The 21,255-nt window shown below is 52.4% G+C and overlaps 4 protein-coding genes across 4 annotated transcripts; 2 read left to right on the top strand and 2 right to left on the bottom strand.

The window, feature by feature from the left end:
• Nucleotides 1–1,999: 1,999 nt before the first annotated feature.
• On the top strand, nucleotides 2,000–4,812 carry PG985_007107 (uncharacterized protein; the record flags this gene model as incomplete). Its single annotated transcript, XM_066826876.1, is given in 2 exon segments — nucleotides 2,000–3,622; nucleotides 3,640–4,812. 2 exon segments carry the CDS (start codon nucleotides 2,000–2,002, stop codon nucleotides 4,810–4,812), a joined length of 2,796 nt encoding a protein of 931 aa, XP_066684551.1.
• Nucleotides 4,813–5,864: 1,052 nt separating this feature from the next.
• Nucleotides 5,865–12,227, bottom strand: PG985_007106 (helicase sen1; the record flags this gene model as incomplete). Its single annotated transcript, XM_066826875.1, has 4 exons — nucleotides 5,865–5,966; nucleotides 6,029–6,193; nucleotides 6,259–11,794; nucleotides 11,872–12,227. 4 exons carry the CDS (start codon nucleotides 12,225–12,227, stop codon nucleotides 5,865–5,867), a joined length of 6,159 nt encoding a protein of 2,052 aa, XP_066684550.1.
• Nucleotides 12,228–13,388: 1,161 nt separating this feature from the next.
• On the bottom strand, nucleotides 13,389–15,209 carry PG985_007105 (uncharacterized protein; the record flags this gene model as incomplete). The annotated part of the gene is made up of 1 exon (XM_066826874.1): nucleotides 13,389–15,209. The coding sequence occupies one exon, from the start codon at nucleotides 15,207–15,209 to the stop codon at nucleotides 13,389–13,391; it is 1,821 nt and encodes a 606-aa protein (XP_066684549.1).
• A 2,418-nt stretch (nucleotides 15,210–17,627) lies between these two features.
• PG985_007104 (Quercetin 2-3-dioxygenase) lies at nucleotides 17,628–18,483 on the top strand (the record flags this gene model as incomplete). Its single annotated transcript, XM_066826873.1, has 2 exons — nucleotides 17,628–18,109; nucleotides 18,171–18,483. 2 exons carry the CDS (start codon nucleotides 17,628–17,630, stop codon nucleotides 18,481–18,483), a joined length of 795 nt encoding a protein of 264 aa, XP_066684548.1.
• Nucleotides 18,484–21,255: the final 2,772 nt, after the last annotated feature.

The following is a 21,255-nucleotide window of genomic DNA, read 5'->3' as shown; positions in this document are numbered from 1 at the left end:
ATATCTCACCAGCTACGGCATGATGATGAAGGATGGCATCCGTAAATCACCGAGCTTATATATAGCTAATGTTCGTGACGCTACTGCCCCGAATCCATCTCGCCGCATTTCCGCGGAGGCTTGCTCTAGCCGAGACGACAATACCAGAGTGAATAAAATATTACTTCGGGCTGTGAATGTAGGTCTACTTCATATTGTCTGATTGGCTGGCCCATTAAGGGTTCTCCAATCCACTTCCGCTGTCCATTTTATAACCACGACTGAGAGTAGACAAACACCGCAGTGTCATGAAAGCAAAGTCTTCCGCTGTATCTTCCACTCAGCGAACTCTCATCGACTTCAGAGTCGAAATAGCTCACTAAAGCATATGCATACATACACACATGACATATGTAATTGATGACAGCGGCGAGCCAAGTGAGACCTGACAAAACTGACAGGCCGAACACTCGACGCTTTTGGCTTTGATCCCCAGCCAGTTGGCCTTGTATGATGACTATGTCGGTAGTCGAACATTTCCATGTCGGGTCTGCCAATAGGTACTTGGAAAATGTAAACAACTGTCCCCTGCAGGTGCGTGATCGCCAGCAGGGTCATATTAGGGTTCGGCAAGATCCCGTCAATGACAGTGACACTAGCAAATAGTACCTGCATGAAGATGTGTGCCTATTGATTGAGCGCCGAGGCAAGCTGCATCATGAATGCCTGGGGTATGCTCCGTTGAGAATGCCATCTGCATACATCAAATGTATCTGACCTTGCCATATTTACCACATGATTATGGCAGTGGCAGTGGCAGAGGCAGATGACCATGACAACGGCACTACGTTTTTATGAAGCCGATCCCGCCACAGGACCGCAGCCACCTGTTATTCTAGCTTTGGCAAGTTCCAACGGCCAGCCTCTGATTTGCAGCCGTGGAAGCTACGAGCTCCTTGGGCCGCCTCGGTGGTGACTTCTCAAACAGCCCAGAAATGCTGCTGCCATCGATGATTTTGTCGGCATATGAAGGAACCCTCGGACACATCTTCTTAGGTCTTATCGCCACCGTTCCTCTCGGCTGGCCTGAAATGACAATGCTTTGTTTCCTGTGGCGCCATGCTCATTAACCGCTGATGGTGTCTGTTTGCTTGCACGCTTACAGGGAACCGCGGCAACGGCAAATCCATTAGACGTATCTGTATTTTTGCTTTTCCCCCTTTTTTCTTCACGACGCGCAAGGGAAGAAAAGAAAGTTCCCTCAAAACCCCATGACAGGTTGGCTACATCACTGAAATGCATGTCTCACAACGGGACGCGACGCAGCAATGTCTCGCAAGGCTCGAGGATGCAAGAGCTGCAGAAGATTGACCGCCAAAATGCCTGTCTGGTGGTTTGTCATAGGCGTGCCGCCCGTTGTTACCGCTACAGACTCGGGTTGCGCTAGCCTCTGCACCCAAAGATCCTCATCTCGGCCAATTCGGACTGGGCTTGAATCTTGTCGATAGTAGCTCGGTATCAGGCCTCCCCAGCCTGACTGCTATGCCTGATTCGGGTCGGGGGATGCATTGTCCCTTGCGCTTGTGGTCGACACTACTGCGTCACTTCCCAATCCGTGGATGGACTAATTCCATCGTCCTGGGCTTTGGTGGTGGTGGTAGGTTTTCGGTTCCTTCCAGTGTCTGGGCATCTCAACGCGTATTGCTTCTCTGCCGCCAACCAGGCCAATGTGGCTTGCCAGCGAGCCGCGCCCCCGGGCAGTCCCCTTCGTGGGACAACAATGGCCTTCAAGAAGTCTTGGGTCGTCCCATCCAATCCTTTTGCGCACTTCTCGAACCTCGTTCGTCCCATCTGTCTCTGCCTGTTGCGTCTCGGTCCGCCATGTGTATGCGGAGTTGGCCTTAAGTTTCTCGAACCTCCAACAAGCATGATCGCATCACGTCGCTCACCAAAACGTCATATTTCCCAATAAGGTTCAGAGCCCAGGCTATGAACGGCTTCCCGACGACACATTTCTGTGATGGAGCCCGAGGTGGCGCATCGCAATCCTGGGATCAAAGTCGACCGCGAAATCGTCGTGCACACAAGCGACAGGCGCAGGAGTCGAGATGGAAGACTGATTGCTTTTCCTCGTTCTCTCATCTCCATAATATGGTCCATGTCTGGTCAAGCACAACATGGGACGAAGCCAGAGCCGCGTCGTGCGGATACACCGCCGGTGCGGCTTAGCAAGTCTGGTGGCCGTTTGGGAGGGCAGTTTCGCGAACTCCTGGGCGAGACCGGCCGAGAGAATGACCTGCTGGACATGCTCGAGTTCCTCCGACGTACTCCGCCGCCTGACAATTACATGTCGGTCCCAGACAACTTCAGCCTTTCCTCCGCAGATGATGAGAAGTGGAAAAAGAAATTCAAAGTCTTCCGGAGCAAGAGGAAGTCCAGACGGAAAAGACGCAAGACCCCCATCATCAGGCTTCCCGACACAGCGATCGCTGGGCAGACGACGGGCGGGCATCGGCACATCGCCATTTCTATTCCCCTGGAATATACACACTTTGGTCCCGACCCTCCCACTCAGTATCCGGTATTCGATACCTCGGGGTTGGACCTGGTGCGGGAGATCGAGGCGAGGTTCGGACCCATACGCACATCCACGGGAGAACGAGGCACTGTAACCGTTCTGAGGCCAGTCGAAGAAGACCGTGAATCATTCATGTCTGAGCCAACCTCGCAATCGCACAACTCGTCCATACCGCAAGACCGACTTGCAGCCCTCCGTGCCCCGCCGCCGCCCCGACAGGACCTGCTTCCGCCGTCGGCGCAACATGGGTCCTCGATTAAAGATTTTGGGAAATCTAGACACACGCCGAGTTCTTCAAAAGATGAAAAAATAGCTACGGGGGAAGAGGAAAGACTGGCTGGTGGTGAGTCTGCATACAGACTTTCTCCATTTGGGCGCGTAGAAAAGAAACCAGGCAGCAGATCTACCTCCCCTCAAAGTCCGCGCGAAGAGCCTTCTGCGGGACAGAGTATCCAAATTGGTACTCTTCCTGGTGTCGGAGCCCAGGGTCGATTCGTGTTCCCCCCGCCGCCAAGAGGATCCAGCAAGAAAGGGAAACAAATAGCAGATGTGACAAGGCCTATAGATGATATACTTGGACCGCTCAGCCCGTTCATCCCTAGCCAAAGCGGGAACCACAGTCCATCCAGGCCGAGAATGTACAGCGCTCGGGGGTCGGTGGCGGAGAGTATTGGCTCGTTGGGTTCGCTTGGATCCGAGCCCAAGGTGTACGATGCTCAGACAGCACAGGCGTACTCTTCGATACCCATCGTTGTCAGGCCCCCTTCCCAGCGTACGGCCGACAGACTGTCCGGGTCCATTTCCGGCGTCCACAGGCCAGCTCAGATTGGTGATACGGCGCAGACAGTGGCCGAAAGCAGCGTCCAGTCTCGCCGAGACCGGGTGCACGCGAGGAAATCAAGAGACATGACAGGAGCAACGGCCTCTCTTGCTCCTGGTACCACTGGTATACTGCCAGAATCGCCGGTTCTTGGTCGCACCCAAAGAGCAGAGTCTTCTGGAGACTCGAAAGGATCGCCTTCCGCTGAACGCACATCGAGCGACGCTCCAGCCACCCGGCCAGCAGTACTACCCGTTCCCAGCTCGGTAGGAGGGACCGGCAAGTTAACCACGCCACATCAAGCCCCGGGGAGGAGGTTTCCGCCCCGACAACCGATCGCTCATCTTCGTCCTCGCAGCTGTCATTTGTTACAGGCTCAGACCGTATTTCGCTACACCGGCGTAGGGAGCGACGAACACAGCGGGAACAAGCCAAAAGGGCACAGGAGATAGCGCAAGCCTCTTCGGAGCAGCTCTCGCAACAGCAGCAACCGACGCCACAAGTCTCGGAAATGCCACCGCGTGAGCGGGCCCTGATGCAACGGTACGATGACCTACGCGAACAACGCCACCGCGACATGGAGAAACGGCTGCGCCGACTCGAGAGGAATGGCGACATCTGGCTCCAGTCCCTCGTACCGCTGATGGAGGGTCTTAGCCGTCTGCTCCAGGAGCAGTACGTTTATCAACGCAACGTTAACTCCCGCCTGTCGTACACAGAGCCCGAAGGAGGTGCGCCAGTGCCACGTGCGCCTTCGGAGCAAGCTACTGAGCGGGCTTTCAGCCCCCGGGAGGAGCAGTTCTACCAGAGCCTGCCGCTCCGCACGCAGACCACTCGAAGCCACGATGTGCCTCTCCAGCGCGTGCGGCCCTCATCCATGGTTACGGTGCCGGCGAGCATCGCTGAGTACCAGCAGGAAGCCCAGAACAGTAGGCGGCGCCCCCATAGCATCCAGATCCCGGAACCGGGACCGTCATCGGCAGCCCGAGGCCATTCGGGGGCCAGCGGCAGCGGTTCGCGAGGGTCCTCGGGCGGAACGCCCTTGACGGCAAGACGCGTCTCGCCGCTCCAGGCGGAGTTTGAGAGGGAGCTCGCGGCTCGTCGGGCGCGAGAGGCTAGGGACGAAGAGCTCGATGCGCGCATCGCCGAGCTAGAGGAGCAGCAGCGTCGGTATCAACGGAGTCGACAACAGCGCAGGCAAGGACGTGTCTATCGTACGGGCCGTGGCGAGGAGGAGGAAGAAGAGGAGGAGGGCAGTGACGGCAATAGCCGTGTTGGGAGTATTGAGCAAGAGCGCCAGGTTCTGTCAGGAGAGGAGGCCTTAATAGGAGGGCTGCAAAGTGCCAGTCGTCGCCCACGGCGAGAGCAGCAGCATCGTCAAGGGGCGCGGAGAAGAGGGGACGAGGAAGAAGACGCCAGGTTTGCTTTGTTCTGATGGGGGTGTAGAGGTGTTGAAATGGATTGGAGACGGGATCCGACACGGCATATACTGCGGCCAATTTGTTTTCATGTGTTCATATCGTTTCGACGTACAACGGACGTGATATATACGATGTCTGTTGACTGGCGTACCGGGTAGGAGTTGACTCTTGGAAGGAAAGATGATTGTACTTTACTAGTAAGAATACCTCAATCGAATAATGTCTAGAGAGAACCTAGTAGACTGGAGTCGTGGCGGACATTACTGGCCGAAGAAGTGGACTTGTATGGTTCTTATGATAATGATGGCAACATGCACGGCTGGGAGCCGAGAGAGCGGTTCATGTATGTCTTGGGAGTAGAATAGGGGTCAATGTATGAGAGACAGTTTCTGGAAAATGCGATCCACCAGTTGAATGTCATGCAAAACCGGCTGGATATGCAGTTGCAGAAAGAGACAATGTCTCAAAGCACTGTACATATCATATCCATGGCAATGGTGCAGCGCAAGAGCCGTTCCGAGTGAATGGCACTACGAGATGCATCCCCGTTTACACACGATTTTGGGGGACAATTCGGCAGAAGGGGGCAGACACATAACAGCGGACAGATGCAGATACACGCCCGATTCATGGCATGCATGTACTTGATGGGGAATGCATCACTCGTAACCTACCGTAGACCAATCTCATTTCAAATCGAGGGTTCAGCCACAGCCTGCCCTCCACGTATCAGCGGCAGATGGAAGACAGCAATCAGAAGTCTAGCTCCAGGGGGAATCAACCATCTATCTCGTATGTCGCTTAATGCAACGTAGCTTTTAGCCTGATCAGGGGACGCAAAGAGAACATCATCGAGTCCTTGAGGAATCCGGATGCAAACGTCGCCCTGGCCTTCTCGTGAGGCTGCTACCAGTCCTATATCCTACACGATTTCCTCTACCGGAAAGTCGGCTCTACCTAGACGCCCCCATAACTCGTCTACGGTTCGTCTTTCGTGAATATACATACATATGTGGAAATCATCTTGACGCTGTAACGGGTGGAACTCCTAGGAACCGGGGTTTCACTAGTTTGGTTTGCCGGGTTTGCGTTGGATGAAGGGATCAGCCGGCTTCTTCTTCCGCTGTACCATAGGATTAGGCGGTGGCCGACGTGCTGCCGAAGGTCCCTGTGATGGTACTGTTAGCAACAACTAGGTTTGATTATGTGTAACCAAAGAAACAAACTAACCTTGGGGGCATTCGGCGGGGGGTTCGCCGGGCCTGAAGAAGACGAACCTCCCTGCGCTTCGATTCCCAAGACCGACATGGCCGAGGGGTCCTTGGGCCTGGGAGGAGCGCGGGGTCTAGACTTGCCAGGAAGAAAGCCACCATTGCCGCTGGGACCAGTGGGGATCTATGCGAGTTATATTGGTAAGCCAGGGATATCTCATAATCAGCTGCTTGTGGTCATGTACGTACCTTTTTGGCGGGTGGTAACCCTCCAGGGTTGTCAAGAGGGCGCTTTTGACCCGATGAATGGATGACCGGACGATCACTAGTCTGCCCGGGATTCGACACCGCCTCACCTTTCTCGTCCAGCCCCGTGAAGCGCGGCGGGTAGTTGTTGAAGCTGCCAGGGGGCGGTGCATGACTCCCGCTCCCAACAACAGTATAGGTCTGAGGCAACTGCGGGGTTTTCCGTTTGGGGGGCGGGTTCGACAGAACGGGAGCATCCGTCATCTCCACATCCTCCAGCCTGGGCTTGGCCTCCTCCTCGGGTTCCTTGGGAGGAGGTAGGGGCTCGGCAGGAGGAGGCGAATACTCATCAAAGTCGGGAGGCGGCACTTTGATACCGGGCACACCGAGCTGGCCAACAATATTGCCAGTCGTATATCGGTCCCTGACCTTGGCATCTTCGATAAGCTTATTCCAGAATTCACCTTGGACCAAGGCTCGCGAGTCTCCAAGGATCCAAAGCGAGGATTTGGCACGTGTGAGACCGACGTTCATACGTCTGATATCGGTCATGAAACCGATGCCGCCTGTTGGACTCGCACGCACACAAGAGAAGATGATAATTTCACACTCCCTACCTTGAAAGGCGTCGGTGGTGTTGAACTCAATCTCCTCTGTGATGCCCGGTCCATATCTATCCGTGAACCGGTTTCGGAGCTCATAGAGTTGCGCCTTGTACGGAGTAATGATACCGATCTTGCCTTTCGTGTCCACACTTGGATTGTCCTTTCGGAAGCGTTCGTAGAGCGACATGGCAACCTTCAGCTCCTCGTGGTTCACGAGAGATTGTCCCTTGGCACCCCTTTCCTGGGTACCTTTAACATCGAAGAAGCGATACGGCCCAAGCAGGCCACGCTGATGCCAAGGCTGATGACGAAGCCTTGCCATGTCCCCGCCGTTGAGCAGCTTACCCTCGTAGAACTCTTGAGCTGGAAACCTGCTGATCTCGGGGTGCATACGGTATTGGGTGTCGAGAAGGTGTATGTAACTCTCGTGGTTGCGCTGCATCCGAACAAACAGACTCTGGTCGTAGCCGAATCTAGCGGCCCGCTGATTGAGCACTGTCGGGGGAAGCTGTTTGGGATCTCCCACCAGAATGCACTTGGAGCAACCGTACTTCAAGGGAATCAAAGCACTGAGCTCAACACACTGAGCCGCCTCATCAATAATGACCGTCTCGAACTCAACGTTGAGACCCTTGAACATCTCGTGACCAGATCCACTGAGTGTTGCGCACAGGACCTGCGCGCCATCTAGAATCTCTTGCTGCACCTTTCTCCGCTTGATCTCACTTTCACGAGCCGCCGTCATGCCGCTGTCTTTGTTGGCGTCGATCTTTGCTCCGATGGATGTTTGCTGTTTCTTCAGTTCGTCCCAGCGACGTTGAAGATTATTCGCTTGTTGGCGATCGTCTAGAGTTCGTGCTGATTCCAGTTGTGGTCGAAGATCGGTGATTTCCTTTTTGATTTTGCCGGCCTCTTCGTGGAGCTTCTGTCGCTCACTCGGACCACCGTTCGACTCCTTCTCTCCTTCCAAGCGCGCCTTAACAAGCTCGTCCAATGTAACGTCTCTGACAGCAGCATTGATGGCATCGCTACGTCCAAGTCGAATGACGTTAATCTTGTGAAACGATCCATTTATTGATTTGACGCCTTGCTTCAATCGGAGAACCAATTCGTCGACAGCAGCGTTACTGGGGGCACACACCAGCAACTTCTTGGACATTGCCTGATTCGGACCAGTAACGCCCGGCTTCTTGACCATCGTTCCAGTAGTGGTTTGGAAGGAGCCTGTCATCAGGGCACCAACCATGGCTACGATCGTCTTGGTCTTTCCTGTACCTGGGGGGCCTTGAATAAGGGTGAAGGCGTCGTTGTCTTTCGCATTCAAGATAGCCTTTGCTTGACCCTGGTTGAGCTGGTAGTTGTCCATGATTCTCTCCACAGCTTCACGGCTGTACGTCAGCATAGGAGACGGTTTGCCTTCTAGAATCTCGGGCATCAAGTCGTAGTACTGGAGACTTTCAAGTGATGCAAACTCTCTCTCGATAGTGGTCATGTTGGTTATTTTCACAGCGTAAATCTCGGCTTGAGGGATGAGGAGTTGGATTATGGGTCCGGGCCTCCCGCTGAGACGATACGAGACCTCAAGACTTCCGTTTCGTACCGTGGTGCGCCAAATACGCGCAAGACAATGGGGATCGCTGGGAGATTGAAGCGGCTGGGACGATGCAGATAGAAGAACAATGTCGCCTTCAGCAAGCCAGCGATCTTTGTCGGTCTTGTCCATGGGCATAACGGTGCTGACTTCAAAGAATTTGTCTACCGACATGCGGTTCTGGATCTTGATCCCGAACGGCTTGGACGTTGTCTCTCCCATGGCCGTAGCGAACGATTGCCAAGCTTCGTAGATGAGCAAAGGCAGAAAGGTCTTCTTGTACTGAGATGGATCCGTGTAGGTTTCCGTGACCTTGGAGCAAGGGACACTATTGGGAGGGTCGTTCCCCTTATGGAAAATATCCCATTCGAGAATGGCCTGGTGGAGAACATCCATAGGGGGGATCAGTCGTGCTCGCATATCCTTAGCAGAACGCTGGATCTTGGTCTTCTTTACTGGGCCGAGCGCCTGCTTCTTCAACAGCAGTGCTCGCTTCGAGGCATCTTCGGCTCTCAGTTTTCCAGCACTCGTCTGCGCTAGGAATGCTGCATCATCCTCCGAATCATCTTCATCTTCTGATGAAGAGCCGACCATGATCTCGCTCTTTTGCGGTGCATGATCCTTGCCTTGGATCCCAGATAGACCCTGGAGGCCAGAGCCTTCCCCGGCATTGATCGGCTTTTGTCCTCGTAATGCTTGGGCTCGTGCAACAGCCTCTGCGTTTCTCCTTTTGTTCTCTTCTTTTTCTTTCTGGCGTTTCTCGCGGATCCTAGCCGCATTGGCCGGGTCGAATTTCGGTGGGGCAGGCTTTAAAGCGGCGGCTTTAACTCTGGCCTTTTCTTCGTTCCGTGCTTTCATCCGGGCCAGAACGTCGAGGCTCTTGTTCAGGCCAGGGGTCAGGTCCGTCAGGTCATGTTTGACCGGAGTAGAAGTGGTCGTTGCAGACTTCGGGGTAGATCCCGAGGAATCGTCTCCGGATCTTGACCAAGCATCGAGGCTGGACTGCTTTTTAGTAGCATCGGCCTTCTTGACCTCAACGATTTGAACATCGTCCTCGTCCTCACCCAGGGCCCGGAGAAGCTCGGCGCGTTGTTGGTCATCCAAATTGGTGTTGATTCGGAACTTGCCCGCAGAATTTCGCATACAGGTCTCACGGATATATTGCAGGGCTGTATCAACAACCTCGATTTGATTCTCCGCCAGACGCCGAAAGAGTTTCACCAAGCCATTGACAGTTGTGCTGACAAGGTGTTTATCCTTTAGGCGCAACATTTTCACCATACCGAGGCACTTGACCCGTGGCTCCTCGAGTAGCCCTGCTAGAGACGCCTTGATTTCATCTTCAGTCGGGTCCTCCTTGTTCGAAGGAGTTGCCAGCGCTGAGGACAGGAGGCCATCTTGGGCCAGAAGAGCGTCTGCTAGTTCCATCACGTCGCGGCAGAAGTTCTTCATTGTCTCCGTGTCGACCAATCTACTCCAGGCATCCAGATCATTCAGAGCAGTCTCAATGAATGCCCACTGAGAGACCCACCAATTTCTGACAGCATCGCGTTCGCCCTGGTCCAATTTCTTGGAGCGAAGAAGACCTGTGGCGGGATCGCATAGTGCTGCTAGGAAATCTTTGGAGCATCGATGTATCTGAATTTGCGGTGACCAAAGACTCTTACCAGCAACCACCTTGGAGACGGCTAGAGTGAAGGAGACAAGAGCAAGTGAGAATTGCCGGTCTACAAGCTTGAGGATCGCGTCGCTTCTGCTATCCTCATCTGTCAACGTCTTGATGAACGCTACGCCAGCCGTATGGACGGCGGGGTCGCCATTGATCAGCGAAGCGACAATAGCTTGTATTGTCTGGGGGTTCGCGGAGAGTTCAGTGAGCTCCGCGGAATCGAACTCGGCCAACCGATCGATCATACGCCCAATAACCTCATTTGTATTGCTGAGACCCTTGTTGAACTCCTCCTTGGGCTTTGTTAACTTCTCCAGCTTCTTGGGACGGAATGTCTCTACCGGAATGAGCGGCAGTGTTGCGGCCAGCATGTGCTTTGCCAGCTGGCCCGCTCCAGGGAGCAATATGCCCAGGGCAGCGTCCCAAATGACGGACGAGTCCCTGGTAATCTCGCGTTGGACGAGGTTATCATTTCGGTGATGAGCGTTGAACTCTTCAAACGTGATCCGTGAATCAAGCATCAGCGAGTGGCGGATAACTGACAGCGTGATTTGTGAAATGTGGCCATTGGATTGGTTCCTAGGCGAGACCCGGGCCATGCCCGTGAGCATATCCTTGTATTTGATTACAAGATTCAGGATCCGATTAGTGTGGATTGTGGAAGATGACGGGTTGATCTTGAAATCTTTCGAGAGGAAGGCGGTAATTGTCGACAGCAAGGCCTCGGCGGCACCGCGATAGCAGACTTCGCGGCCATCACCCGGCATCGAATTATCCCTGGCAATCCTGTCAAGGAAATGATGCAAGATAGAGTCGCAAGCGTCGCCCCGCTGGTTTGCAGGGATGGACTCCAGGAATGGCTTCACCCATGCAGCGGCTACTGGACCTACCTGATTCTCGTCCTCGGGCATGGAAAGAGCGAATTGCTTCGTCTGAGATAGCAAGGGACAGTAGGCCAAGCTTGCGAAAACTTGCTCAGCGACAGAGGCCGGGGAAAAGTTTGCGAACGTGCCCCAAAGACCCTTGGGCGCCTTTTGCAAGATAATGCAGAACACCTTGAGAACAATGGCCAGGTTGGGCACCGAATTGATGCTCATGTGGTTAAGCATGGTCTGGTAAATACTGGGTTGAACGTCCAGTGCACCGAAGGCCTGTACGACGATTTGTTTATCGAGCGCGTGCAGTATGAGACTGAGGCCTTCCCAGAAACGCTGGACCTGCTTTGACGGAGAGTTCAGGACGGCTATTTTCTTGATAGCATCCTCAAGATTCTCTTTGACAGCCCATTGGAAATCGTCAGCCGTAACATCGAGGTTACGGGACCAGGAGGTCGTAGCGAACTTGTGACGAACATCATCCTCATCAAACAGAAAGAAGGTCATTGTAGGAAGCACCTCGCCCAGCTTCAGAACGCGACGCTCCTGCACCCTCTTGAAAACGTAATTGAAGGCCACTCGATTTTCTGGTACGCTCAGATACGTGATGCAACATAGCGCCTCGTAGAGCGCTATGAGGTACTCGACGTGGCCTTCCTCTATGAATGTTCTCTGATCAATGGAACCCTCGCGTGTCTTCATAAACTGCTTAGCATTCTCGAGACCTTGAGTGATGCGCTCAGCGTCGAATCTGTTTAGCTCGGCTTCCATAGCTGCAACGACGTCATCGGCATGTGCCCTAGTAATAAAAATAATTATTAGTACCCCGTCCGTGAAGCAGCAATTTGATGGGGGAACACTGGAGGAGGTACATACTCTGAGAGGTACTTCAAGAAACGCTTCCGGCTTCGATGCCATCCGCGGACGCAAGCCGAGCAGGTTGTGAGAAGTTCGTTGGTTCGTGTCTTGAAGGTATTTTGCACTTCCTTGAAGGCTTCGTCCGAGAAGCCCAGAATGAGAGAGCAGCGGTAAGTAACATCGAGACGAGTCGAACCCTCCTCAACCCTCTGCTTTTTCAGGTCAACTCCAATGTCGCCAGGCTCCTCTAGATCGTCGTAGTCCTCTTCGTCGTCCTCGGAGGTCTTGGGGCACATCAAATGCAGGTCGAGTGGAATGGCAATGAAATCCTCGCATGCGCGCCCTAGGGCGTTCATGCTGCTATCGAGCGCCATCTTGTCCGGGTTATTTGCTACTGGGGTAGCAGCATGCCGCGCAGGGCGATCGTGGAGACGGAGGAGGAAAGAAGTTGTAGAAAGAAGCTTTGCCTCAGGTCGAGATTATTGTTTTGCTTTGGGGGGTCGTATTCGGTCTCGGTCTAAGCTCCGAATCGAGCTGTAAAGTTGATTGAGCGCACGCAAGCCCAACAAATTTCCAGCAGATGGAGGTCTGGTTTTTCTGCTAAATCGGGCTGCGTTCCCAAGAACACAGCCTCGAATGTGGTGGTGGTGAGGTGATGCAAGTGCGACTTCGATGGGATGTGGTTGTGGTTGGGAGGGCAGTTGCCGCAGTTGCCATTGGGTGATTAATTCGTGACTTCTAAATTTGGAAGGTAGGTAGGTAATAAATTATGGTAATAGGCAAGTCGAAATAGTCGCCGAGAGAAAGCGTGTCGGCGTACCAGAATATCGGCGAAGTTGGCGTTGTTGCTAGGTATGCTCACAAGATTCAAAGTCGGTTCGCCGACAGGCAAATGGCACCAGGTGGTGGAAAGGGACCAAGCAAGTACCGAATTAACGAAAGACTTGAACGAACGAACAATTCACAGCACTGTAGGTAGCACTTCAACTATATCAATTAAAGCCACCTGGAAAGGAAAGTGCGGTCTCCCTCCCGGGAAGTATGCGAGGCCAGTGCAAAGACGACAATGATGATGCACTGCAGGTAATGGTTGCTCCTTCCATTGCCAAAGGCAAATAAATTGACTGCACAGTTACAGCCGGTGTTTTCCCACTCAAGGAGGTCTCCAGGCCATCCTATCAGCGCGTAAAGAGCATGCAGCCAAAGCCAGAGCGCGATTGGTATGCTTTATCGATAAGATCGGCACTCAACCCCTGCAAAGTGTTAGGTAGACTTTATAGTACATAGCTTCAATTGTCCAGATCAGGTATGCATATACTTGAAGTAATTGAATCAAACATTATGGGTGAAATTCGACGCTATCCTTCTCGATTCAGTATGTACAGTTCGTAATTAGGCAACATTGACGTAGAAACCCAGTGCAAACTGCATGTGGGCGAACCTCTTTGTGGTTGTGCCCCTCATATCCTCAGCTCATAATCCATCATGTTCATACATACATGTATTCATGTCATTGCTTGCGTGCAAGCCAACGATTAGGTTTGAAGGCTTTCCGGCTCAAGATCCGAACTGTCAAGCTCCGAAAGCTCAGATTCGCCTTCTGTTTGGTTGCCATCGTCATTGTCAGTGTGTGAGCTGCCACCTGGTGCAACATCAGTGTTGGTCATTGTATCATCCTTGATCTTCCCAGAACCTGGTTTGTGAGAAGTCTCCCCTTCGTCAACTTCACTGGCGATATCGCCGTTGGGGTCCCTCTTCTTTTTGCCCTTGCTCTTCGGCTTCGTCAGCTCCTTCGGCTTTGCTTGACGCTTAGAGAAGCGGTCCAGTAGCTGCTCCAAGGGGCAAACCGACTCATCCCATGCCTCTGTGCCCTTGAAGCTTTTATCATTGCATCTGTAGCATGTTTTACCATGTCGAATAAAAAGCTGATGGAGGCCGTACTTGAGATGGTCAGGACATCTGACTTCAAGATGCCTGAAGGTATCGTCTTCGTTGGTTTTCTGAGGGACCCAGCCTAACCATCTCGACATGCGAAAGACATGGGTATCCACTGCGAAACAAGGTCGCTGCAGCGAAAACAATGTTACACATGCCGCGGTCTTGACACCAACACCAGGATATCGCACAAAATGTTGTAAAGCTTCGTCCTTTGTCATATCATGCATGAAGTCGAGGTTGAGCTTGTTCTGGTCTGCTCTCAAAATCTCGAGGTCCTTCTGGCCCTTTGTCTTCGAGGAAGCACAAACAACCTCCGCTGTTTTGCCAGTTTCTTGTTCTTCAATGTATGCAGCACGCCGCTGCATATTCTCTTCGTAGACCATGCCTAGGATGGCCTGGATATTTTTTGCCTTGTTGGCCCCCAGACCCCCCGACTTCAGTTGTTGATAGACGTCATCATAGTCCGCAATCCTGATGTTGTTCCAATTCACACTGCCAGCACCAGTTCCCTCTTCCGAGACACCAAACTTCTCGACTAGTGCCTGCAGCATCTTGTCCGCCGTATCGAACGTAGTTGAACCACTCAAGACTGTTCGGATTAGGCCATCGAGGACACAGGGGACCTCGCCGCAGCCTGCGACTTCAAGCGAAGGGGCCGGTATCTTTTGCGGTGGCAGGGGCTGAACATCGTCATGCATTTCAGCAAGGATACGATAGACTTCCTCGCACTGCTCAGGGTTGGGACCTTGCCAGTCTGGATATGGTGTCTCGCCTGGAGTCAGGCCATATGGATTATCCTTTGTCTTCCTTGCTTTGCGCTTGGGCGTCTTCTGCTCGACTTTGGGTGGTGATTGCTGCTCCGCATTCTCTTTGACATCCTGTTCTTGCGCGCGATTCTGCGGTTGCTCCTTGCGGCTCACGAAAGAAGGAATCGCGGGGACTGCGAGAACAACCTCGTTGCTGGACGAGGCTGTGGAACTGCGCAGTCTCTTTTTAAGTGGTACATCCGTAGTATCTTCATATAGGTTGCTCATTTGTGTACCATTCGCCTCCCCGCCGGCTGGATTGTTGGGTGTCCATAGCTGACCAAGATTATGCGGCAATACATCCCAACCGCCTCTGACTGGTACATTCGAGGTCTTCCTGCTTCTCTTCCTTGTGGTGGAGTTTGGAACAACTGTCGCGGCTCCAATTGCATTGGGGATGGGATCGCTTGGTGGGTTGGAAACTACGCCTGACCTGGCTGTAGTCACTGCAACTTCTGTCTGGGCAGTGGAACTGGAAGACGCAGCGAGTATGGTGGCCTTGTGGTCGGCCGCACCTTCTTCTGGGCCATCCAACTTAGATTCACTCTCGTGAACTTGTAGCTGGACTTGCGCAACTTCTACAGCCCTTCTTGCAGCAGCGCGGGTCTGCATGGCGGGTGATTTGGGCTTCGCGAGATAGGGGAGAGGGCAAGGGGTTGTCAAAGTAAGGGAGATGGGGGTGATAGAAAATTGGAGGCACCAAAGGCCTGTCTGGTTTTCCGACTCAAAATTTGTGGAAGTATGAAGGGTAGAATAAGAGGGATGGGATTGTGATGAAGCCATCAAAATATGGAAGTGGGTGCTTGCCTGGTGAATGTCAAACGATCAGATTCATGTGGGCAGTGTCACGCCTTCCAAACTTGACATTGTGCACGGTAACTTCTTCCATACCAACTAAGTATACATGTATCTTCTTTGAATTCCTGGTCATTCCGTTTGGGAGAGATTCACTTCTCAAGTACCCTAAAATTGAGGTCTAGGTGTTTTCAAGTTGTTGCAATCTAACCTGCTGGTATCTCACATCGCATTGTACAAGAGCACAATCACATTTGAAGTGTCACAAACTACCATATGGCAAGATACGATGAACTAAAAACACCCCTATTCACATTGCTTGGGTATTCATATGTAAACAATGACTCTCCACGCATATAGTTTGGCAGGCTAATGGTATCACATGTGCGCTGGGATCTGTTGGCATTGGGGTGATTCGTGGAATGAGCCGCTTTGAAAAGGGTGCTGATTAGAACTTGGGGTTCGTATCAACACATGCTCAGCCCTGCGTGATCAGGATTATCAAGACTGTTGTGTCCTCCTGCATAGATACCCTTAGCATTTCGTTCAATATCTCAGACGGTCGCCATATTCACACTGACCGCGAGTCTCCCCAAGCTGAAGAGTGTGCTGAAAGACGATTCACTCGAGCTCCGTAATGACCATATATATTATAGTTGAAGGGACGCGAATCCTGCAGAATTCATTAATGGCATCTGCGTCCTACTATCTAAACTTATTTCAATGCTACGGTTAGTGGAAACGTTGTCCAACATTATGGCTTCTGTCTAGGTGAGTCGCGGTGGTACAGATATAAGACATGAAGATTTGAAGAATGGAGAATAAGCTAATAAATGCAATGCTATCAAGAAGTATCAGACTATAATGGTTCTCTCGGATTAAGAGTCATTATGCTATTCTGCTGGGGTAGTGCTATCGTCTTGGCAAAGCTCACTTACGAGAACACACGAACACTTGTCTATAACCTAAATATGATTTTATATTGTCGTGATTAGGCGCCAGGTGTTGAGCAGGCACGTACGTGGGATCCAGACTCAGACGAGATGTGCACGGCCTCTGATGCCCATGGGGAAAGCTCTCGCCATGACTTTATGGGGAAGACAAGACCCCGCCATCCTAATTAACCAATCGCCCAAGACCATTGGAAGTTGGAAACAATCAAAGAGATATTGCCTACTACAAGTGTTAATGGGTATACCGTGAGTGTAAGTAGCACTGCATACAGCTTTGACTTGCAGATGGAGAGGTTGGAAATCTTTGTTTATTGGGGGGTAGTAAGTGGGGATGAAATGCTTCGCAGAAAAAGGAGAAAGGTACATAGACTAAGTAAATCCGAATCTTTTCCACAGGCTGAAGTTGTCTCCTGATGATAGTGATTACTTATCTTCTTGGAACTGTCATTATAGCTTTCTTTTTCTTGTTAGTATTGGAAGACTATCGGTATTGGATATACGTATTCATGAAATCTCTAAATTTGGTCAGACCCTGCGTTAGGTGCAGCGCTTAGTACTAACTCCCAACCGGCTGGCACGTGGCGCACTGCACTGCTCGTTCCTGCACATAAGAGCAACATATTGCCAAGCCATGGCTTGCATGCCTATCGATACTACGAGACCTTGTCTTGGTTCTGGTTCAATCGCCGTAACGTCCACCAGCCGAGAAACATTGGATACTCGAGACCGCACTTATGGAGCCTTAGTCATCCCACACCGTTGGCCAAGTGGGGCATCGGTAATCTGTATAAGCAATCAGCTAATCGTCCATAAGCAAGTCAACGCCGCTAATGGGCAGAAAAGCCTCGTCATAGGGTGGAAAGATCACCAAATGGCATGACAGCTGGTTCGGGCTCGACTGCGCAACCAGTTATTTATTCATGATTTCTAATGGTGGCGGATTTCTAGGTTATTTATTTTCAAGCATCACTCATCATTTACTTTGTTTGCATTTTAGAACCAGATTCGACCCGTGGTTTCCAGAACCGTTTCTGGACTTGTATATATGAAGGGTGCAATTCTGGTCTCCTCCATTCTGGTGGTTTTAGTCTCCATACTCCTATACAATTCGGCCATCGTCGCATCCTTTTTCCAGGATATACTTTCCAAGAGCAATTTTCCGTCGCCTCTATCACGAGAAGCAACGCCAGCCGAAATCACCACCACATCGGATCTGAAGTCTGTTCCCACGGACACAGACAACACGAACTCGCCGGAGTCTATGAACGCGGTCAAGAACGCCATGTCTAAGACTCTTTCCCACGCCAAGCTGACGCCGCACCGCTCGGCCACGCGCGGACACTCAGACCATGGCTGGCTGAACACCTACCACAGCTTCTCCTTTGCCGACTGGTATGATCCTCGCTTCACCCACTTCGGCTCGCTCCGTGTGTTGAACGAGGACCGCGTCAAGCCCGGTACCGGATTCCCCACGCATCCTCATTCGAACTTTGAGATCTTCTCGTACATTCTGTCTGGCGAGTTGACGCACCGCGACTCCATGCTGCAGAAGGGCAGTGAAGGTGGCCAGTCGGACAAGTTCTACAAGATGAACCGCGGGGACGTCCAGTTCACCACCGGCGGAACTGGCATCGCCCACTCCGAGTTCAACGAGCACCGCAAGGACACCGTCCACTTCCTGCAGATCTGGGCCATCCCGTGGAAGCGCGGTCTCCCCCCTCGTTACCACACCCACAACTTCCCCGAGGAGGACAAGAAGAAGGCGTTCGTGCCGATCTTGAGTCCCCTCAAGGGCGGGCCCGAGGCGACGGCCGAGGAGGAAAAGAAAGGCCGAACCGCGGATCGCGAACACCATCCCCATCCACGCCGACTTTGTCATGGGGGCCGGCATCATTGCCCCTCAAAACAAGTTCGAGTGGATCGTGGGCGCCAACGCCACCGACAACCCTAAGCGCAAGGTCTTCGTCCACATTCCCATGACGAAGGGTGGCAAGGCCAAGGTCAGACTCGATGGTCGGGAGGAGGTTTACAGCGAGGGAGATGGCGCTTTCATCGATAACCTGAGGGCCGGTGACAAGCTCTCCGTGGAGAGCGTTGGTGATAAGGATGCCGAAGTTATCGTACTCGATACCGAGTAGGTACCCATTATACCAACCAGGGGCGTCAGTGTGTGCATATAAGGGTATAAATCTGCATAGAACATAAAGCGAACTGTACATAGGATGAATTCATGATTAAAGCCACTGTTCTTTTTCCAAATCAGCCTAAGCTATGCATGGTTTATATTTGTGGCTGCGCAGCGGATGGACCGAGAGGAGAATATAACCAAGAATCGCAAGACCGTCCGATTCCGCGGCGGTCGGGCCCCGAAACATATGGGCTCACAGACGGATGGGTCTTACCGGAGGCATGGTCTCTTGCCATGGGGCATTTGAGCCCAAGAGAGCCGCTCCAGCCGCTCCAGCCGCTCCTGGTACATTTGAGACCATACACAATCGTTGATACAGCTCTGCCAACGGCCGTCCCATAAACTCCACACCAACTCCATCGGGGGGCTGCTGCCTGGAGATTCATTTATCATGACTGCCGGATTAGTGCCGTCCTTTAATATTAACACAAGCCGAGATGGGAACCCAATGTTGCATCCCTGTCTCGCAGAGAGAAAGTGCCGACCTTATGCTTTTCTCCCGTGATTACACTCACGGAGTAGTATATCGAGATTAGCCCCGTCTTTCCTTAAGTTGACCGCCGCACAGAACGAGAGGTATGAGCGTATGTCCAACGTTATCACCAAGACCGGGCTCAACGTCTAGATATTGTCTGTACGAAACAACCGAAAATCACTTGTGCCCATGAAAATTCAGTGTTGAGGTTTCCTTGGTGGAGCTGTTACTCATAATCCAGCGGCATCGCACCCGGAGCCGGTACCGAAGGCAATGGATCCATCCAGAGCGGGGTGGTAATCCCTTGCACTGCAGAAACGTGTGATTACCACATTTACCTATTGCAAGGAGGATATTTCTGATCCAAAATGACAGCGGCCTCCGTCTGAAGTCGAAAGATTCTCTGTGATTGCCCCGCAGAGGTGCGCAGGAACTAGCCCGAACGTGCTACCTTGGCCCGACGAAAAGGCCCGTAGACAAGACGCTGTGCCGCAAAAAGGATATTTCTTCATATGAACAAGGGGAGTTCCCATGTAACACCCCATTCATGTATTTTGCTTCCCTTGGCGTGTTTTCCTGTTTCCAATCGTAAGAACGACATTTGCGGCCATCGTATCCCTGGGCCGTCCTGGAAATGTGGGCAAGACTGGTTTGATAGATAACTCTCCGAAGACTAGCAAAATCGCTTTTCGGTCGGATTTGTTTTGTCTCAGCCGTTGAAAGATAAGAAAGCATGTCGTGTGCATATGCATTTGTGGCAATTGGTCTAACCATTTTAGTAATACGCCAGGCCGTAGTGACGCAAATATGAGCTGCAGCTGGGCATCGGCTGACGCAAGGCAAATTGATGCATGGCGCTCTCGGTTTCGCTCGATATCGCCGAGAAGACATGGAAATGGAAAACATACACCAAACCGGCATGATCATGGTCAAATATATACATGTGCCCAACAGAACGTACCAGGAACAAATCGCCGTGACATTCATCCCACCCTATAGGCAATGCCAACTACGTTCCTGCCAACCAATGGATGCACATGCGGGAGACAGCCACCCAATCGCAGAAGACACCGCGACGTCAACTTGCCATGTTGGGCTCGGGGCATAGCTGAGGAAACAAGGAGAATTACCAGCTTGCATCTCGCTTGGTAGGCTGTGCCCGGTGATTTGGTGCATCACTGAGTCAGGGCCAGGGGGTTTGCATCGCCTGCATACTACATGCATTTCTTGACGGTGGCACTGGCCGATGGGCGCAGCCAGTTAGAAGCAATTTCTGTACTGCAGTAGTAGGAGACGGCGGTTCAGTCCATTGCAGACTTGGACTGACGGCATCTTTTTAGGGACCTAAGTTCTTCAGCTGTGCAACTATTCGACCAGTCGGGACCGAGTATATATTCAGAACCTAACCTGAACAGGAGAGGTAACCCGGCGGTTCGGATCAGCTATGGCGCGATGAACGACATGTCGCCCATCCGCGAATTCGCAGCGATGACCCATTACGTCCTAACCCTCAGACTCCTGTCAACCCCATCGAACAAGCTTAGGATGAACTACTCCAGTAAACGAAATTGGCAGTGATCAGCTCCCACGCGGTTTGCGCAGGGATTTGGGCGAGTGCGGTGGATCTAGACTGCAGGCTAAACTGGGGAGCGGCTGGCTGAACAAGACGTCTAGTCTACCTAGCCCATGGTTGAACGAACCCCTCATGGGCGCGCTACCTCTAACTGCAGGCCAAAAAAAAAAAAAAAAAAAAAAAAAAAGCTGCGCGCAGGTACGTCTACGCGTGGGAGGCCATCTTCGCATCCGGCCAATGGCGAGGAGTGCTGAGTGCTAGGCTGCAAGACGGCATGCAACTATTGAGCGACGCTAGAAGTTGTCCCTGGCAGTAGCTGCCTTCCCGATTCCGAAAGAGGCCTGTGCCAACCCCGATATAGCCTAGAGCACAGGACTCTATCGCGACCAACAACATGCACCGCAACCCACTACCATCCGGCCCACCATCGTGAGGTTCTAGGCAGGCGGCTGCAGGTACAGCGAGCGGCTGGCCCTACCGGGCACTTGTTAGATGAACAAGTCAGATTGTTGGTGGGCGGGGGACAAGTGAGAAAGAGGAGAGATACCCCCTTTTGGAGCTCGTTAGGCCGGGCTCCATAGATGCATCGGGAGCGCGATGGACTGTCTACGTCCAATTTCGGAGAGGCGAGGGGAAAGGGACAGAGACGTGCCTCGCCCAGCTGAGCGGGCCTC

Source organism: Apiospora marii, assembly GCF_038362585.1.
Source record: "Apiospora marii strain CBS 49790 chromosome Unknown utg000004l_segment0_segment1, whole genome shotgun sequence".
NCBI lineage: Eukaryota > Fungi > Ascomycota > Sordariomycetes > Amphisphaeriales > Apiosporaceae > Apiospora > Apiospora marii.
This window is presented reverse-complemented; position numbering and strand designations above follow the sequence as displayed.